The sequence below is a fragment of the Haliotis rufescens genome, unplaced genomic scaffold, assembly GCF_023055435.1.
Source record: "Haliotis rufescens isolate VD_foot unplaced genomic scaffold, xgHalRufe1.0.p SCAF_16, whole genome shotgun sequence".
Classification (NCBI taxonomy): domain Eukaryota; kingdom Metazoa; phylum Mollusca; class Gastropoda; order Lepetellida; family Haliotidae; genus Haliotis; species Haliotis rufescens.
Genome location: NW_025963846.1, coordinates 10,933,962 through 10,953,162, shown reverse-complemented (window position 1 = coordinate 10,953,162; position 19,201 = coordinate 10,933,962). Strand labels below are relative to the sequence as shown.

The 19,201-nt window shown below is 39.6% G+C and overlaps 1 protein-coding gene across 1 annotated transcript in view; it reads left to right on the top strand.

Annotated features, from left to right (window-relative positions):
• LOC124134850 overlaps positions 1-13,342 on the top strand; it is a 55,149-nt gene extending 41,807 nt beyond the window's left edge. The window contains exons 17-29 of the mRNA XM_048396857.1: positions 195-309; positions 645-827; positions 1,473-1,766; positions 2,422-2,833; positions 3,648-3,865; positions 4,581-4,745; positions 5,189-5,438; positions 5,860-6,151; positions 7,265-7,402; positions 8,140-8,428; positions 8,639-8,710; positions 9,235-9,430; positions 9,708-13,342. Of these exons, the coding sequence (XP_048252814.1) occupies positions 195-309; positions 645-827; positions 1,473-1,766; positions 2,422-2,833; positions 3,648-3,865; positions 4,581-4,745; positions 5,189-5,438; positions 5,860-6,151; positions 7,265-7,402; positions 8,140-8,428; positions 8,639-8,710; positions 9,235-9,430; positions 9,708-11,995 (4,912 nt within the window). The 3' untranslated portion in view covers positions 11,996-13,342. The remainder of the gene's footprint in view (positions 1-194; positions 310-644; positions 828-1,472; positions 1,767-2,421; positions 2,834-3,647; positions 3,866-4,580; positions 4,746-5,188; positions 5,439-5,859; positions 6,152-7,264; positions 7,403-8,139; positions 8,429-8,638; positions 8,711-9,234; positions 9,431-9,707) is intronic.
• Positions 13,343-19,201: the final 5,859 nt, after the last annotated feature.

Here is a 19,201-nt window from a genome sequence, read left to right as displayed (position 1 = left end):
GGTTTCACCAAAGTAGTGATCTGTATCACTGGATCTGACACGCCACAATTCATTGTGCAGAGTTGCGTCCCTTGTTCGCCATGCATATGTTTTCTTGGTTTGTCCGAAACATAATCATCATCCTGGGTTTCTCTAAAGTGGAGTTAAACCCCTATTCACTCACTCAATCACATGTCTGTTTTTAATTGTAACAGGATACGGAATAAAGATAAGACCAAGAGTCTGCTTGTTTTAACATCTTCCACTGATCAAGGGCACTTCGAAACACTGTACTATCCAATGGCTGGGGACAGCGGACAGTTTGACGTTGTGAGTAATATAATGAAATGATTACAGTAGAATTAACATCGGAAAATTATAGGAGATTCAGTCCGCCATGGACAATCAAAGGAAGAAAATTTATGCTTGCTCGTTACATGTGATGGTCCCTCACACGATCACACAGATCAAACTACATTTACCATATAAAGATTCTTCCTTGCAAAGGATATTTTGCTAGAACATCATGTAAATTTGCTTTTCGTTCACATTAATAGAAGGCTGTGCATATTGTATATACTATTTTTTTATCCAGCACCTGATATAAATGTCCGGTTTATTTATTTAATAGAAGGTTATGCACATTCATATTTCTGATCCTTAAGGATGGCCGCCATCCTGCAGACACCGGGTTCTCTCGTCAGACATCTTGGAGTGTGTTGGGGATGAAGTGTGTGCCTGGATATGTGAACCGACAGGCCTACCTAGATACAGAAGTGGTGGAGATGCCAGACATTACTTCGCTTAAGAATGATGGCGTCGATCCTATCAGCAATATCTCTTTCACAGTGAGTAGACAACCGTTGGCATTGTCGTCCCATCAGAATGTGTAAAAAAGGCGTTAAAAGGTGACAACGCGACAATGCGATATATTGATAATGTGTAATAAGTGAATTAATGTATGCATTTGCCGAAAGGGTTATAATCCTTTTCAAACTCCAGTGGTCTTTCGTTAGCTCCAATGATTCTAAAATCAAAGTGGCATTGGCTAGGTGGTTACTTTTCTCAAAACTAAAACACATCTTTCACCGTGACTTTAGAAATTAGTTCATTTATTGTTATTGTCTCTGTCAGTTTCCACAAAACAAACGTGCTTTCACAACAAGAAGCAGGTTCATATTGGTCTAAGGCATCTTTTCAAATCGATGAGGACATACGGTTGGCCCTGTCGCTTTGCTGTGCGAAGTTACGTCTCCTAGACGTACCAGAAAACTAAGATCGTGGGTTCGAATCCCAGCACCATACACATACATCACGTAGGAATTTCCTCCCACATCAATCTGACACACTGCAAAATAACTGAAATTTTGTTCAAATGTCGTTAAACGACGGGTCACGTTAGTCACGTGGAGTCCTAGGATGTGTGACCGTATCCGGCTGATTGACCCCAAAGAGCTTCTGGGCCTTTGGTTAAATATTTGTTTTATTTCTAGGTTGAAGGTGCTGGTGGGCCACTATCATCAGCAGTTGTGCGAACAGGAAACATAGCATCAGCCAATACCTCAATAATCGCATTTTTGAACAGAGGTGAAGATACGTCCATAGATCTAGTACTGACAGCCTCGAGTCCTCTCCGTGGAACTATTGCCATTGTGTTCAGTACACCGGATGGAACAACGGCCAGAGTGACAGTAGGACTACAGCTGAATGTCCGAAAACCTTTTTTGGTCCTCTCACCAACATCCCTGTCTGAAAGTGTCCCGAGAAGAACACAGAAAACGTTCCAGGTTGTTTTCATAACGAAAGTGCTTTAATGTTCTTAGACAGTAGTCTTAGATACATACATACATACATACATACATACAGACAGACAGACAGACAGACAGACAGACACGGCTCGGCTCGGAGTCAGTACACTGTGTCTATACTGTGGGCATGGTGGGCATTCTGACCGGGCTTGCACTATATAAACCGTCATTGGCCCGGACTATTACAACTATCCCCCCTCCCACACGCACGCACGCACGCACACGTCATGTGTGTTCAACCCAAATCCGTTACCAACGAGGTACCAATGCTTAAATAGTGGAGCCTGGGTTTGGACCTGTTTTTTATCCTCACAGAATCTCCAAGTAAACTTATCATTATTTGGAACAACAGTACTTCATCCTTCATCCTCAAAGGAAATACCTCTTAAACAGAATATTATTATCTCACTAGTGCTGTTACATTACTTCTACGGTAACTACAGAGCCCCCGACAGATCAAGTGTATTAAAATACTGACTCTATGTATGTATGTGTGTGTGTGCGTGTGCGTGCGTGCGTGCGTGCGTGCGTGCATGAGTCCGTCCGTGTATATGTATGTATGTAAGAGTATTTTGACGTCGTAGTTACTTTGTTTTTTCTTTACGTGTATCTATCTACTTGTATTTGTTAACAGATCAATATCAAGAATGAAGGTGAAGTGTCAGCCAAATCCCTCAGAGTAGCAATGCCGTCTGAATCAAGACTTACAATGTCTGCATTCTCATCAGAGACAACACTGGACTCTGCAGATGGCCTTGACCTTCAACCAAATGAGACCGCCATATTGATATTGACATTCACGACCGGTGCAGCTGACAGTTTGGGGCAATTCACTGGCAGCGTGGCTCTGAACTCCGATCTCTTCTCTGCAAGTATCCCTTTCACATTCTATGTGACATCCCAGGAGACACTGAACATCACAGTTCGCGTCGAGGATGAGTACACATACTTTGCTACAGGCAAACCCTTGGTATCAGGAGCTGTGGTGACACTACAGAACCCTAGAAGAGGTTACAGGCAACAACGAACGACTACCAATCAAACAGGTTCCAATTATTATACGGTTTTACCTTGACCCTTAAAACCATGGACCACAAAAAATGTTTGCAATATATGAAGGTCCTCTAAAGTAATGAAATGTATCTTTTTGTTAAAAATGTGGTACAGTGGGTATTATTGGGCATACCCCTCAATGCATTTAACCGCCTCCGTGGTCGAGTGGTAGAGCGTTTGATCCCCAGCCGCGTCATACAAAAAGACTTTAAAGATGGTACTTGTTGTTACCCTGTCTGGCGCTCAGCATTAAGAGGATAAACAAGGACTGGTCGGCTCGGAGTCAGTATACTGTGTCTGAGTGGGGTATTTATGTTAAACTGCGGCATGGTATCTCAGCGAGCTGGCACTATAAATCGGCATCAGTCCGGACTAGTACAAGCAGCAACACACACACACACACACACACACACACACACACACACACACACACACACACACACACACACACACACACACACACACACACACACACACACACACACACACACACACACACACACACACACACACACACATACGTACATGCACGTCGCTATATAAGCGCAATAATCTTGGACGCGACGTTAAACCCCATTCAACCTCACCTCAATGCATTTCTTATCTGTGTTCATTATGTACACATCTTTGTTGTATTAAACCCTGTTAAATTTGGTAATACTATCCAAAACACCAAGGTCATTGATGAAGATGTAATGGTAAATGTATCCATGACCATGTGTAAAGTATATAACCTACGTGCAACATTCTTGAATAATTAAGACAAATTGCTCTACATTGTTGTCAGAGAGCTAACATCTGTTACAGAGTTCGTGGTGTTTGAGGATGCTAGTGAGGATCGGTACTCTCTGACAGTATCAGCTCCAGGGCATGGATCCTACTCGGCCGTGATCATCGCAAAGCCCTCAGACTCCTCCTTCACCATCTTCCTGCAGAGAGTGGCTGTGAAATACAGCTGGACTGTCACTCCTACAACCTTCGAGGACAAATACATCGTCACACTTGAATCCACATATGAGACGCAGGTAAGTGACAATTTCAGATGGATTGATGTGTTTTTGAAACAGACTTGCTCTGTGATTTTGGGCAGGACATGCTTACTTTTTTTCGCCAACACCTGCTTTCATCACTGATGTTCAGTTATCCATGCATATAATTTTCACCGCTAATTTGCCCAATGGAATTTATTTCTTCGGAGTATTGTCTGACGTTGACGTTTTTTTATATATTCTCATACATTGATTTTTTATTGCCAATTTATATCACGAAACAAATGTTATATTTGGGATAACACTTCTTCAGTAAAGTACAGATTCTCGTACTTTTTGGGGTTGAGTAAACTCTGGGATTCGAACCCACGCTACCAGAGTGGGGCACCCACTCAGCCACCGAGGCTTCCGCAAAAATAAAAGTCCGACAACTGGTAGTCTTGATCACGACCTTTATGTACCCAAGTGTAAATTGGCATGGCTCCCATGCCCGAAAGCTATGAACTCACAATGCCAATTAGAAAGTGATCAAATGTAACAAATGTTATGTTTGGGAAAACACATTCTTAGTACTTTAATAAGAAAGTGTCATCCCAAATATGACATTTGTTACATTTGATCACTTTCTAAATGGCATTGTGTGTTCAATTTATGTCTCACAGAAACATCTATCGTGTTACAGGTACCATACTTCGAATGTATAACGTATGTTGAAAGCCAAAATATGTATGTTGAATTGAATATACTCTAGGTACCCATGCCAGTTGTGACAGTGGAGCCTGCTAAAGTAAACATCATACCCTATGAGACAGGGGTGAGAAATGTGATCAACTTCAACGTCACCAACCATGGCCTCATCAGGGCAGACAATGTCAGGTTCATCCTTCCAAGTCATTCCACTCTTGTTTTCACACAGGTAATACGAATGTTTGTCATACTTAAACATTTCCATGATATAAATCAAGGTTATTAGTTAGCTCAGACAATTTTGAGTGATGTAATCTTCTCATTACAACGAAGACCGCTTCCGTCTAGTTTTATAGCGTCTACACGGAGAGGGGAAAGTCGGGGTTCAATCCCCGGCCGTGTCATACAACAAGACGTTAAAAATAGTACCTGTTCCTACACTGATGGGCTTTCGGCAATAAGGGCAAAAAACAAGAACTGATCGGCTCTGTGTTTGAGCGGGGTATTCATGTCACAGTGTCTCAGTGGCCTGGCACTACAAAATCAGCATTAGACTAATACTAGCAGTTACATACACACACGCTATATAATTGCAACGATCTTGAATGTGTCTTTAAGCCCCATTTCACCTCTCCTCACAACCTCTAATTATAAACAATATTTCTTTCTCAGAATATTGATCCAATTGGATTTCTTGAAGCCAACACAAGCATCATTGTCCCCGTTTCTGTTACACTGAAGACATGCGTGAAGCGAAGCTCAGCGGGTTGTGGTTTGAAAATGCTGTATGATGTATTTTGTGGTGGAACAAGAACGGGGGGTCAGGATATAACGCTGACCAGAGAGCTCCCAGGACGACCCCCCTTGCCCTGTAGGAGTGGCGGAAGTGGTACTCCGGGAAACAATGATGGATACGTAATTGGTAAAAATATTTTATATCCCCAGGGTGCACATATTTTAAATATATTTAATGTGTACATTTACGTGTATTTTCCAGTCATTCTCTGGATGTTGTTTGCTGATCGTGAACTACTTTTTTTCGAGAGTGAAACGTCACATTTTCAACTTCCAATAGTCCAGTACGGTTGCATATGGCTTGTACCATTTTCTATCCATTGATTGTTACATGCTTTACGTTCAGGAGAATGTTTATGGTTGGCTTCCACCATCATCTTCAATCTTGCACTTTTCATTGTAATTAATAGTCGTTGCCCATTTTCCAATCACCCAATCAGTGTGCCTTTGGCATAAACAACATCCTCTTAAACTGTTAATCACATAGCCAACATACTGAGCAGTATTGATGTTGGTTGCCATGTGTTCACTGGTTTAACTCTCTACAGGCCGTGGATCTAGAGGATCCTCAATCACGTCGCTGGGTGGACGCACCACTGCACATCCGGCCATCACACCAATAGAATACAAACCTGTGACCCCACTCACCTGTGACTGTTTAAATGCGCTTATAAAGGATTGCCTCCTACCGTTCGTCCCTGGAGGTAGTTGTGTTGGGGCCATGTTGGATCTAGGAGGCCCTAAAAGTTTCTTCGGACACATCATGGACATTATCAAACTTGCAGACGCGTGTACGATAAAACCTACTACGGTTTTAGGAACGCTGGAACAGCTTATAAAGTAAGGCATAATTTTACTGATATCATGGTTTTTAAAAAAACAAATATTGGATCTTAGGAATTCAGTTTTGGTCAGACCAAACATGGTAAAAACAATCTACACTCTCTTTTTACCGGATGTCCCATGGCATTGTAACATAGTCGTTCTTTGACTATAATTTTAGCTTATCTTTGTATTATTTAGTTCTTTGAACAGTCATTTCGATTTCTAGCTGCATCGTTTCAACAATATATCAGTAACATTACGTAATATCGGAGGTAGTGGTGCAAGTTATAGATCTAACATACCTTTGAAAATTGTTTTTTTGTTGTTGTAAATCTCCAGGTGAAAGTATATTCTGTGTTTATATTAAACGTGATGTTAACCCATACCTTCAAGAGATGTTTCATGTTACTGCATTCCGTTTGACTTTCAAGAAAATATAAAATTACATAATCACATATTACTGTTAGCCAAAAAACATATTGATATCAAGTCTTGAAAACGTAAAACCCTCCGTTTATCGCTTCATCTGGATATATCGCCTGCCTGCAAGGTCGAAAAATCTGTTGCAATTATAAGAAACATAAATCTCAATTACTTAAAGAAATGGAAACCTCTTGCAGATAACATTTTATGATATAACAAAAGTATTTTAATGCTTGTGTTTTGCCATGTAGCCTATTCGTATGTCTTACTGTCACAACCTTAGTTCCAAATATTTGAATCGGGATGAATTGTGTTATCACAATATTAATTCTTTTGGCCATTTTAGTTCTGGAAGAGAAATATATCTTGATATCATGAAACCGGATATTGTTATGTATAAAAAGTCCAATATGGTCCCTTTCTTTGCATCAAATAACTTGACGAATGCTTACCACTTAAAACAGTTAATTACCTCAGTGGAACATATGATGTAACGGGTAATAGATATATAATGTATATATATATTCCCTAGATGCATAACTCAAACGGCAAAGGTGCCTCCCCAATTATGAATAAATAGTCGCATTTAGGCGATTGTGTGACATCAAAAAACTTGACGAACGGTTTCTATTCATACACTGTTAATTACCTCACTGGAACATGTGATCTACTGGTTAATATATGTAGTGTCCTCATACTCTCTAGATGCTTATATGAAGCGGACAAACACTGCCCATCCCGTCGAGACACTGATGGAGAGGTGACTCAAGGAGTTGTGAAACGAAACACAGCTCTCAGGAACTACATGGTCATGCTGGAGGAGGTGTTTGGACACGAGAATCCGTAAGATGTGTACTCTTTGCTGTTGTGAAACATGTTAATATGGAAGATGTGTCTAATCATTGTTGTGGGGGAAAATGAAAATATGTAACGCGTGTCTAAGATTTGTTGCTGTGAAACATGAAAGTATGTAAGATGTGTGCGAGCTTTGCTGTTGTGAAACATATGTAAAAATATGTAAAATCTATCTAAATATTATGTCCGGTGTTTTAGTCATATCGTCTACTTCAGGACTAAGCTTTGGAGACTTTGGTAACTTTAATTTTGTAAGCATTCACATGTCATGTGCTGTATGTCTAATTAATGCATAATAAATGCATAAACATTGCACGATTAGAGTGAACACAAACTCTCAACAAGACTGCATGACAAGAGGGATGACTTCGACTTTCCAACAGCTTACTTTCACATTTCAAAATGTGCAGTGCGCAGTCAAAGGTGCTCAGTCAAGGGCATTAGTCCGAACGCGGTTAATCCGAAAACCCACGTTCAAGTTGACAGTACCCATGCTTTGTTTATCCTGACGATTTCAGTGTTGTTTGATTGTAGGTGATGTGTTATATACTTCTTAGATTGTGATCTACGTACGGTTCTTTACAAGCAGTAACTATCCAACCAGATTGCTAGATGCCATGATGATTAAGGATAAACTTTATTATTTTAGCAACATGAGTGTATACAAACGTACATTGCATGTATGTTACAACTTAAACATGAAAGATTACTTCTGTCTATTTCAGGTTTGATGTGTATGACAACAGTTGGGGAAATTCCTTCAATCTGGCTCTGGCTGATGATAGTGCTGGAGGAAGTTCCCTCTCTTCCAGTGAGATCGCGTCAATTGTGTCTCCTCTAAACTCCACAAGGGGTCAGCTTGTAGAGAGATTCCTGCTACGATGGAACAAAACAATGACAGCTTGGGAAGATGGAACACTTGCGTCACTGGGTCAAACAGATGACACTATTTCTTACAATGTCATAATGTCTAGATTTGAGCAGTTCAAGACTGATACTCAAAATGCAAAACAGGTTATTAGTATTTGAATGTTTATTTCTGAAATCTGAAACTTTTGCAAAATGTGAAAGAGGAAGTACAATTGATTAAATTAAAAATACGTATTTGATAATTGTTTCATTGTCCATATCAAGTATTTAAAAGATAGAAATTTGACATAATACATCACCTTTCTCTCATATTGGAATATTCACAGTACACGCTTTATATTTCAATCATTTTAGAGAGGGTTTGACTCAATATTTGAAGATTTCGACAATGCCGTAGATGTCTTTCAAGAAAAGGAGAAACAGAAGGTGAGTTCTAAATTAATCTATTCAATTTCTAAAATTACTAACACATTGTACCCTGTTACTGTTAGTGGTACTGATCTTTGTCTTAGGGCCATTGGAACACTGGCTGTCCAGATGTCTAAGGCATCGTAATTAGCACTGCGGAGTTGCGTCCCTTTTCAAGTGCTTTAATTCTATGATCGTGGGCTTTATTTTACGATTTGTCCTCATCATTATTCTTCCTTTCTCAATAGCATACGCGTATTTTGTAGCTGTCAGCTAAGTGTACATGTCCAAGACCTGCACCACCTTGGGCTTCCTGACATATTATGCCGACATGATATAAGTAAACTAGTGTTCAAAAGGGTCATGAAACCAAACCTTCTTTTACTCTTCAGGTCCTTAAATCCCTACCTTCTCGAAATATAATTATGATATCATAGTTCGGTAATTACACGTAGCATCAAGGTACTGATACTGTGTTTCTTGATTCATGACGTTCTTAAATCCTAAAATGCTTTGATATTTTATTTTTATTATTATTACAGAATGGCAAGGACGATGGTATCTGTGCAAAAGTTCGAGTGCGTATTGTACAGGAACTAGTACTAACAAGAGATGCTTTCAATGCCCGCTTAGAGATAGAAAATGGCGAACAATCTTCCCTGGACAATATTCGCGTCACCGTTAACATCAGGGCAACATATGGAGATGCATCTTCTACAAATGATAAATTTTCAGTGGGTAGGTGCACAAACCGTATTGACAGTGTACACCTGTAATGAAAAGTGCCAAAATAATTTACAAATGGCATTAACATCAGGTGTAGGGACGTCTCCCTTTAGAGTATTGTCACACCTCTGTTCGTCAATGCTATGCCATTTTGATCTGTTCCAACCTATTTCACAGCATTTTAAACAATATATTAAAAAGTTAAATTTACAATTGTTACACGTGTGTGTAATGAACAAATAATAATAATAAACAAGATGTCAACACATAATCATTCTACTCTGACCAGGTTCCCCAACTTTAAATGGCCTAACTGGAGTAGATGGTACAGGTAGGCTGGAGACAGAGGTGTCCGGTTCAGCAGAGTGGTTGATCATTCCCTACTCCACAGCAGCAGTCAGGGAGGACACACTGTATGATGTCGGGGGGATCCTTTCCTATACAGTAGATGGTTCCAACTTCACCATCCATCTGCTACCTGACACCATTACAGTGAAACCCAATCCCAGCCTCACCATCAATTACTTCCATGAGAAATACGTCCAGGGAGATGACCCGATGACTTCAGAGGTGGTGGAGCCAAATGTTCCCTTCACACTGGCGGTCATGGTCACCAATGGGGCATATGGTATAGCCAGACAGCTGAAGATAACGTCTGCTCAGCCAGAGATCATTGAAAATGAAAGGGGACTCTTGATCTCGTTCAAGATCATCGGAGCGCAGTTGGAAAAGAAACCAGTCAGGCCCTCTCTGTCCATAGACTTTGGAGATATCGAATCCTTTGAAACCAAAACTGCTCGCTGGCTTCTGACATCCTCCCTTAGAGGAAAGTTCTATAATTTCACAGCTACCTTTGAGAACATAAACCCTCTTGGTGACCCTCAGTTGTCAATCATGGAGCACGTCGGTTATCATGAACTGGTCCATCTGGTAAGACTTGAATCTACAAAAGACGTAAGAGATGACTTCCTTGTAAATGATGTCATAGATGAAGATGAACTGCCTGAAGTTGTCTATGATAGTTCGAATGGATTCGTTTCAGCAACAGTCCTTCCCACAACTGTTAAGACATTTAGTTTAGAAATGACTATGACAGTGGGAACAAGATCATACAGTTTCGTAAATCTATCGGTAATATTTGGAAATATGTCAGACACAAACTATACCTACACGCGCCTGGTGAACAATGAAACGAGAGACAGCGTGAATGAAACACTGTTGGAGGTGACCCGACATGATGGCAAGAGTATCCTTGTTGGACCTAATGCCTGGCAGACTTCTCATTACCATGATAAGTTTTACTTGCATATATTTGACCATCACAGGAACATACCCGAAACTGCCTCAGCCTCTTATTCGCTGGTATTCGGTCCAAAGAATATACACAAGCCAATGTTTAAACAAGATGGCTATCAAATATTTGTCTACTCTGGTGAACAGCCAGGTCCCATTTTGAAAGTCCAAGCTGTGGATGAAGACCGCGACACTGTGCTACGTTACATGCTTATGGAATCATCTTTGTTTGCTATCCATCAACAGAGTGGACAAATCAGAAGTCTTGAACCACTGCAAACTGGATTGTATAACCTATCTGTAGCAGTAACTGACGATGGTGTTCCGGCATTCAATGCATCAGTCCATGTCTTGGTAGAGGTTGGTGTCAACATTACAGTTACATCTGACCGAACGCTTGGTACAACACCAACAACATTTTCACCTGGAGATAGGATAATGCCTTCAGTTTCTACTGAATGGCTGATTTTACCCTCCATCAATGGTCCAATGGATTCACCGTTTTCCACTGAAAAGGCAACAGTTTCCTTTTCCCCCTCTCAAAAGCAACAATTCCTATCCAATTCCATCAAAGCGTCTACGTTGTCATTAGTGTCTATCAATGGATCAAAGTCATTGTCATCGCCTATTGAAAGATCAACCTCCTCTGAAGGGCAGATATTCGCACCAGCATCATTCATAACGCCCAAACCGTCAATGCTTTCCACTGAATGGGGGGCATCCCGGCCAATTCCCACCAAAGAGTCAACGTTTTCACTGGTTTCCAATGAATGGCTGTCATTATCATCAATGTCTTTACCTGAAAGGCCAACATCAACATCCAACGCTGTTCCAACATCATTTTCAAGTGGGTGGCAGACAGTACTACCAGTTTCAATCGACGAGCCAGTTTTGACTGACTGGCAAGCATCATCATCAGTTTCCACCGAAGGCCTTGCAGCTTCCCTAGTTTTTGATGAAAGATCAACATCCTTTGAAGAGCAGACATTCCCATCAAATTCCATCGAAGGGTCCATGACATCATTATTTTCCAAGGAAGGATCGCGTACACAAGTGCCTGTGTCTTCCATAATCTCTACTTTAGGACTAATATCTTCATCAGTGATGCCTAAAGAGTCGATCAGCCTCGGGCCATCAAGTTCGACGCTTTCCTCACAACCTACACCAGGAACAACGTCTGGTTCCCGTAGGAACACATGTATCAATTTCATTTATATGCAAGTAATGTTTGTATCATTGTATAGTCTTGTGTATAGTTATGCCATGTGCATCATTCTTTGTTGAATTATTTGTATCGAGTACTTTGTTAGAGAGTTAAATGATATATATTTGATATATCTATTTGAAAATCCATAAGCCTTATATAGTAGATAATCTTTGAAGTCTTACAGCTCTTTACTATTGTGCACATTATAGATTGATACATAAATAACAGAGCTCAGATAACACTTTAGTGGTTGAAATAGTGTATATATATTTGCAAAACTTCTGTTACTTTTCAGGCTGAACGTCTCTGACAACCATATTCTACGCAATATTAAACCTGATTAAAAGTGCAGCTTTAATATGTTAAGCTAAATAGTCTTTGAGCAATTCTCCCTCAATACTGAGCAAAGTATGATAATGACTGGTCCATCTCCGGCTTTGGTATATCAATATCAAAGCATCATTGTCGATATTGCCATTAAAGTAAAGCTATCACAACGTTTAATACGCTAAGAGGCGAGGTGCGATGAAAGGGGTTTTAACGTCGCGTTACAAGATTATTGCACTTTATATAGCGACGTGCAAGTACGTGTGTGTGTGTGCGTGCGTGTCTTTGTGTGTGGCTGCTTGTGATAGTCCGGACTAACGCTGATTTTATAGTGCTAGCCCACTGAGATACGATGCCGCAGTTTAACATGGATACCACACTCAGACACAGCATACTGACCCCTAGCCGACCACTTCTTGATTTAGTCCCTTAATGGCAAGCTCCAAGCAGCGTAACAAGTCGTTTGGTATGACACGGCCGGGGATCGAACCTTCCGCTCTCCGGGCGGACGCTCAACCACTATACCACGGAGGTGGTTTATTACACAAAGAAATTGTGTGATGATTATATCACATGTATTATGTTAGCCATGTTATTCACGAATTCATCTAGCTATATATAACACTTATAGACTTATACTCGTTTTATTACAATATGTATACACTGTCCCAAATCTTAAAAATAATTTATAAGAGACACTATCTCAGTACAAAACAGGATGCAAATGCTAGTGCTCCCGATATTTCGAAATTTTACAAGTATTTTATCACATTTCCCTACATTAATTGCAAGACCTAGATTTTTCAGTATGCTGGGATAATAGGCATTGAATTTAAATCCTATAAGAAGTCAAGGTAAATGGGATGAATTGTATGATGATTATATTACATGTATTATGTTAGCCATGTTATTCAAGAATTCAACTTCTTATATTACATGAATTATGTTAGCCATGTTATACAAGAATTCATTTACTTATATTACATGTATTATGTTAGCCATGTTATTCAAGAATTCATCTACTTATATTGCATGTATTATGTTAGCCATGTTATTCAAGAATTCTTCTACTTATATTACATGTATTATGTTAGCCATATTACATGTATTATGTTAGCCATGTTATTCAAGAATTCATCTACTTATATTACATGAATTATGTTAGCCATGTTATACAAGAATTCATTAACTTATATTACATGAATTATGTTAGCCATGTTATATAAGAATTCATCTACTTATATTGCCTGTATTATGTTAGCCATGTTATTCAAGAATTCATTTACTTATATTACATGTATTATGTTAGCCATGTTATTCAAAAATTCATCTACTTATATTGCATGTATTATGTTAGCCATGTCATTCAAGAATTCATCTACTTATATTGCATGTATTATGTTAGCCATGTTATTCAAGAATTCATCTACTCATATTACATATATTATGTTAGCCGTGTTATACAAGAATTCATTTACTTATATTACATGTATTATGTTAGCCATGTTATTCAAGAATTCATCTACTTATATTACATGTATAATGTTAGCCATGTCATTCAAGAATTAATTTACTTATATATAACACTTATAGGCTTATACTCGTTTTATTACAATATGCATACACTGTCCTAGATCTTTAAAATAATTTATAAGAGACACTATCTCAGTCCAAAACAGGATGCAAAGACTAGTGCTCCCGATATTTCCGAAATTTTACTGGTATTTTATCACATTTCCCTACATTAATGGCAAGAGCTAGGTTTATTAGGTTGCTGTGATTTTAGGCATTGAATTTAAATCCTATAAGAAGTCAAGGTAAATGGGGTGAATTGTATGATGATTATATTACATGTATTATGTTAGCCATGTTATTCAAGATTTCGTCTACTTATATATAACACTAATAGACTTTTACTCGTTTTATTACAATATGTATTCACTGTCCCAAATCTTAAAAATAATTTATAAGAGACAATATCTCATTACAAAACAGGATGTGAACTTTATATTATTACATTTCCCTACATTAATTGCAAGAGCTAGATTTATCAGTATGCTGGGACTTTAGGCATTGAATTTATATCCTATAAGAAGTCAGGTAGAAGTGGATTAATACCCCTACAAAATATTCCGATCAAACTTTATCTGCTTTCTAACGGACTGTGACAGGCACTGACTGTAAACAGGACATAGCTATGCAATGGAAGAACTATGCTATTAATTATGAGATTACTTGATTTTCGCATGCTTTCTGCAATTTTGATTGGAGTATATACGTGTTTATATGAAGCATGTCTAGTGATATATGGTGCTTATTTGTAATTAAAAGTGAATTTATTTTTTATATTTGCATGTTAAATCATTTCAGGAAGTGAATCAGTGGGTACACTATTTTTGTATTGTTCCAGTAATATCACGACCGCGAGCAATATCTAATTGTACTTAAAGCAATCACTTTTTTAATAGGAAACAAGAACGTAAATTTTGTTATTGGTGAGTCTTCTTTCAATACATGTGAGTGAATAAGTCACATTCCACCCATTCGGCGGGGCCTCCTGAAATAGGCTGGCTTCACACACGCCATATGGAGGTAACCCGCTGACACCCTAATCCCAAATCCCCTTCAATATACATGTATGTAAGAGTGTTAAGGTCACATCACTAATATGTGCAAAGGGGACAGTTATGTGTGGAAAGAGGAGGGGGAGGGGTGGTACTGTGAAAAAACAACAACCCTGATTTGACAGCAACACATGCATGTTCGTGGGTTTCAATCTTGTCTTTGCTCCCACATTAAGCTACCACGACATCCTATAGCGTATAAACTGTTCAATCCGAGTTTTAGGGCTGTCGGGTAGCCAAGTGGTTAAAGCGTTCGCTCGTCACGCCGAAGACCCGGGTTCGATTCCCGACATGGGTACAATGTGTGAAGCCCATTTCTGGTGTCCCCCGCCGTGATATTGCTGGAATATTGCTAAAAGCGGCGTAAAACCAAACTCACTCACTCACAATCCGAGTTTAAGCGTGGATTATCTTTTGTCAATGTTTCTTCATAATACAAAGATTCAGGTAGATATATTTACAATGCGTAACGATATTTTACGTTAGTTACGAAGATAATATCCACTGGTGCTAGCGCTTTATCTAGACTGATTTCCATTAATCAAACATGTCTTCTTTCATTCTATAGATGGTAAATGAAGTTTGATGACGATGAAGTTGGTAAAGTGTGACCATAAGCGTCTGAAAGAGGTGCTTGATGGGTAAAGTGTATTGACCAGAAAAGTCAAACAGGGATGCATGATTGGTAAAGTGTGTTAACCATAAGTGTCAGTCAGGGTGCATGATGGGTAAAGTGTATTGACCACAAGTGTCAGAAAGAGGTACATGATGACTAAAGTGTATTGACCAGAAAAGTCATACAGGGGACCATGATGGGATTAAATGTGTTGACCATAAGTGTCAGAAAGAGGTGCATGATGGGTAAAGTGTATTGACCACAAAAGTCATACAGGGGTGCATGATGGGTAAAGTGTACTGACCAAAAGTGTCAGAAAGAGGTACATGATGGGTAAAGTGTACTGACCAAAAGTGTCAGAAAGAGGTGCATGATGGGTAAAGTGTGTTGACCATAAGTGTCAGAAAGAGGTGCATGATGGGTAAAGTGTGTTGACCATAAGTGTCAGAAAGAGGTGCATGATGGGTAAAGTGTGTTGACCATAAGTGTCAGAAAGAGGTGCATGATGGGTAAAGTGTGTTGACCATAAGTGTCAGAAAGAGGTGCCTGATGGGTAAAGTGTATTGACTATAAGTGTCAGACAGGGTGCATGGTAGGTAAAGTGTATTGACCATAAGTATCAGACAGGGTGCATGGTGGGTAAAGTGTGTTGACCATAAGTGTCAGACAGGGTGCATGATGGGTAAAGTGTGTTGACCATAAGTGTCAGAAAGAGGTGCATGATGGGTAAAGTGTATTGACTATAAGTGTCAGACAGGGTGCATGGTAGGTAAAGTGTATTGGCCATAAGTGTCAGACAGGATGCATGATGGGTAAAGTGTATTGACCATAAGTATCAGAAAGAGGTACATGATGGGTAAAGTGTATTGACTATAAGTGTCAGACAGGGTGCATGATGGGTAAAGTGTATTGACTATAAGTATCAGACAGGGGTGCATGATGGGTAAAGTGTGTTGACCATAAGTGTCAGAAAGAGGTACATGATGAGTAAAGTGTATTGACTATAAGTGTCAGACAGGGTGCATGATGGGTAAAGTGCATTGACCATAAGTGTCAGACAGGATGCATGATGGGTTAAGTGTATTGACTATAAGTGTCAGACAGGGTGCATGGTGGGTAAAGTGCATTGACCATAAGTGTCAGAAAGGGGTGCATGATGGGTAAAGTGTATTGACCATAAGTGTCAGATAGGGTGCATGATGGGTAAAGTGTATTGAACATAAGTGTCAGACAGGGTGCATGATGTGTAAAGTGTGTTGACCATAAGTGTCAGAAAGAGGTACATGATGAGTAAAGTGTATTGACTATAAGTGTCAGACAGGGTGCATGGTGGGTAAAGTGCATTGACCATAAGTGTCAGACAGGGTGCATGATGGGTAAAGTGTACTGACCATAAGTGTCAGAAAGAGGTGCATGACGGGGAAAGTGTATTGACCATAAGTATCAGACAGGATGCATGATGGGTAAAGTGTATTTACCATAAGTGTCAGATAGGGTGCATGATGGGTAAAGTGTACTGACCATAAGTGTCAGACAGGGTGCATGATGGGATTAAGTGTGTTGACCAAAAGTGTAAGAAAGAGGTGCATGATGGGTAACGTGTAAAGTCCATGCGTGTCAGATAGGGGTGCATCATGGGTAAAGTGTATTTACCATAAGTGTCAGACAGGGTGCATGATGTGTAAAGTGTATTGACCATAAGTGTCGTAAAGAGGTGCATCCTGGGTAAAGTGTATTTACCATAAGTGTCAGAAAGAGGTGCATGATGGGTAAAGTGTGTTGACCATAAGTGTCAGAAAGAGGTGCATGATGGGTAAAGTGTGTTGACCATAAGAGTCAGAAAGGGGTGCATGATTGGATTAAGTGTGTTGACCATAAGAGTCAGAAAGGGGTGCATGATTGGATTAAGTGTGTTGACCATAAGAGTCAGAAAGGGGTGCATGATTGGATTAAGTGTGTTGACCATAAGAGTCAGAAAGGGGTGCATGATTGGATTAAGTGTGTTGACCATAAGAGTCAGAAAGGGGTGCATGATTGGATTAAGTGTGTTGACCATAAGAGTCAGAAAGGGGTGCATGATTGGATTAAGTGTGTTGACCATAAGAGTCAGAAAGGGGTGCATGATTTGATTAAGTGTGTTGACCATAAGAGTCAGAAAGAGGTACATGATGAGTAAAGTGTATTGACCAGAAAAGTCATACAGGGGACCATGATGGTATTAAGTGTGTTGACCATAAATGTCAGAAAGAGGTGCATGATGGGTAAAATGTACTGACCATAAAAGTCATACAGGGTTGCATGATGAGATTAAGTGTGTTGACTATAAATGTCAGACAGGTGGCATGATGGGTAAAATGTACTGACCATAAAAGTCATACAGGGTTGCATGATGGTTAAAATGTGTTGACCATAAGTGTCAGACACGGGTGCATGATGGGTAAAGTGTATTCACCAGAAAAGCCATACATGGGTGCATGATGGGTAAAGTGTGTTGACCATAAGTGTCAGAAAGAGGTGCATGATGTGTAAAGTGTATTGACCATGGGTGTCAGACAGGGGTGCATGATGGTTAAAATGTGTTGACCATAAGTGTCAGACACGGGTGCATGATGGTTAAAGTGTATTCACCAGAAGGTCATACAGGGGTGCATGATGGGATTAAGTGTGTTGACCATAAGTGACATACAGGGGTGCATGATGGGTTAAGTGTGTTGACCATAAGTATCAGACAGGGGTGCATGATGGGTAAAGTGTGTTGACCATAAGTGTCAGAAAGAGGTGCATGATGTGTAAAGTGTATTGACCATGGGTGTCAGACAGGGGTGCATGATGTGTAAAGTGTATTGACCATAAGTGTCAGACACGGGTGCATGATGGTTAAAGTGTATTCACCAGAAGGTCATACAGGGGTGCATGATGGGTATAATGTGTTAACCATAAGAGTCAGAAAAGGTGCATGATGGGTAAAATGTGTTAACCATAAGAGTCAGAAAAGGGTGTTATTCACGGTTGGTGAGACACCAGTACAACATAGATCTACAGCCTAGCTCATGAAGAAGGATGTTAGTCGTGGATGGTAAGACACCCTTACCTTCTGTTTATACATTTCGAAAATTATACCGCTTACTTTCTGAAATCCGTTGTACCAAATTCATTTAAGCCTTCATAAATTTCATAATGTTTCATTTATTGTGCTTGCATATGCTCATCTGCACACGGAATATCTTTAGGGTAACACGCATTTACATTATTCTAACATAAATGCACGTTTTTAGAGACACATGTCACTGACAAATGGATTGTGTCCGCAATTTTAACTTTAAAAAGTTAACTTTTTAGCTATTTGTCAAGTAATATACATGAATGTGCATGTTGTAGCGGAATTTGCTGATGGGTTTGCATCATAAATGCCAGACAACGGCTTCCCCTGGATGTTTCCTTAACAGAGCCGTCATTTGTTACTTTTGAAAAAAACTCGATCTCCTTTCGAAAGGGTTTTTCGTGTATATGAACAGGACGAAAATAGCTGGTTTTGAATATTATCCCCACATTGCCATTTTAATCATATAGGTAGGGTATATGTCAATGTGCACAGAAAGAATAATTTTGCAAATTTTGTGTTTATGAATCACTATTAAATGGTGAATATACCAGGTGTTCGCAAAAAGGTAAGTGTGTCCTGCCCAACCGGTGGCATCCGTGACAAACACATCGAA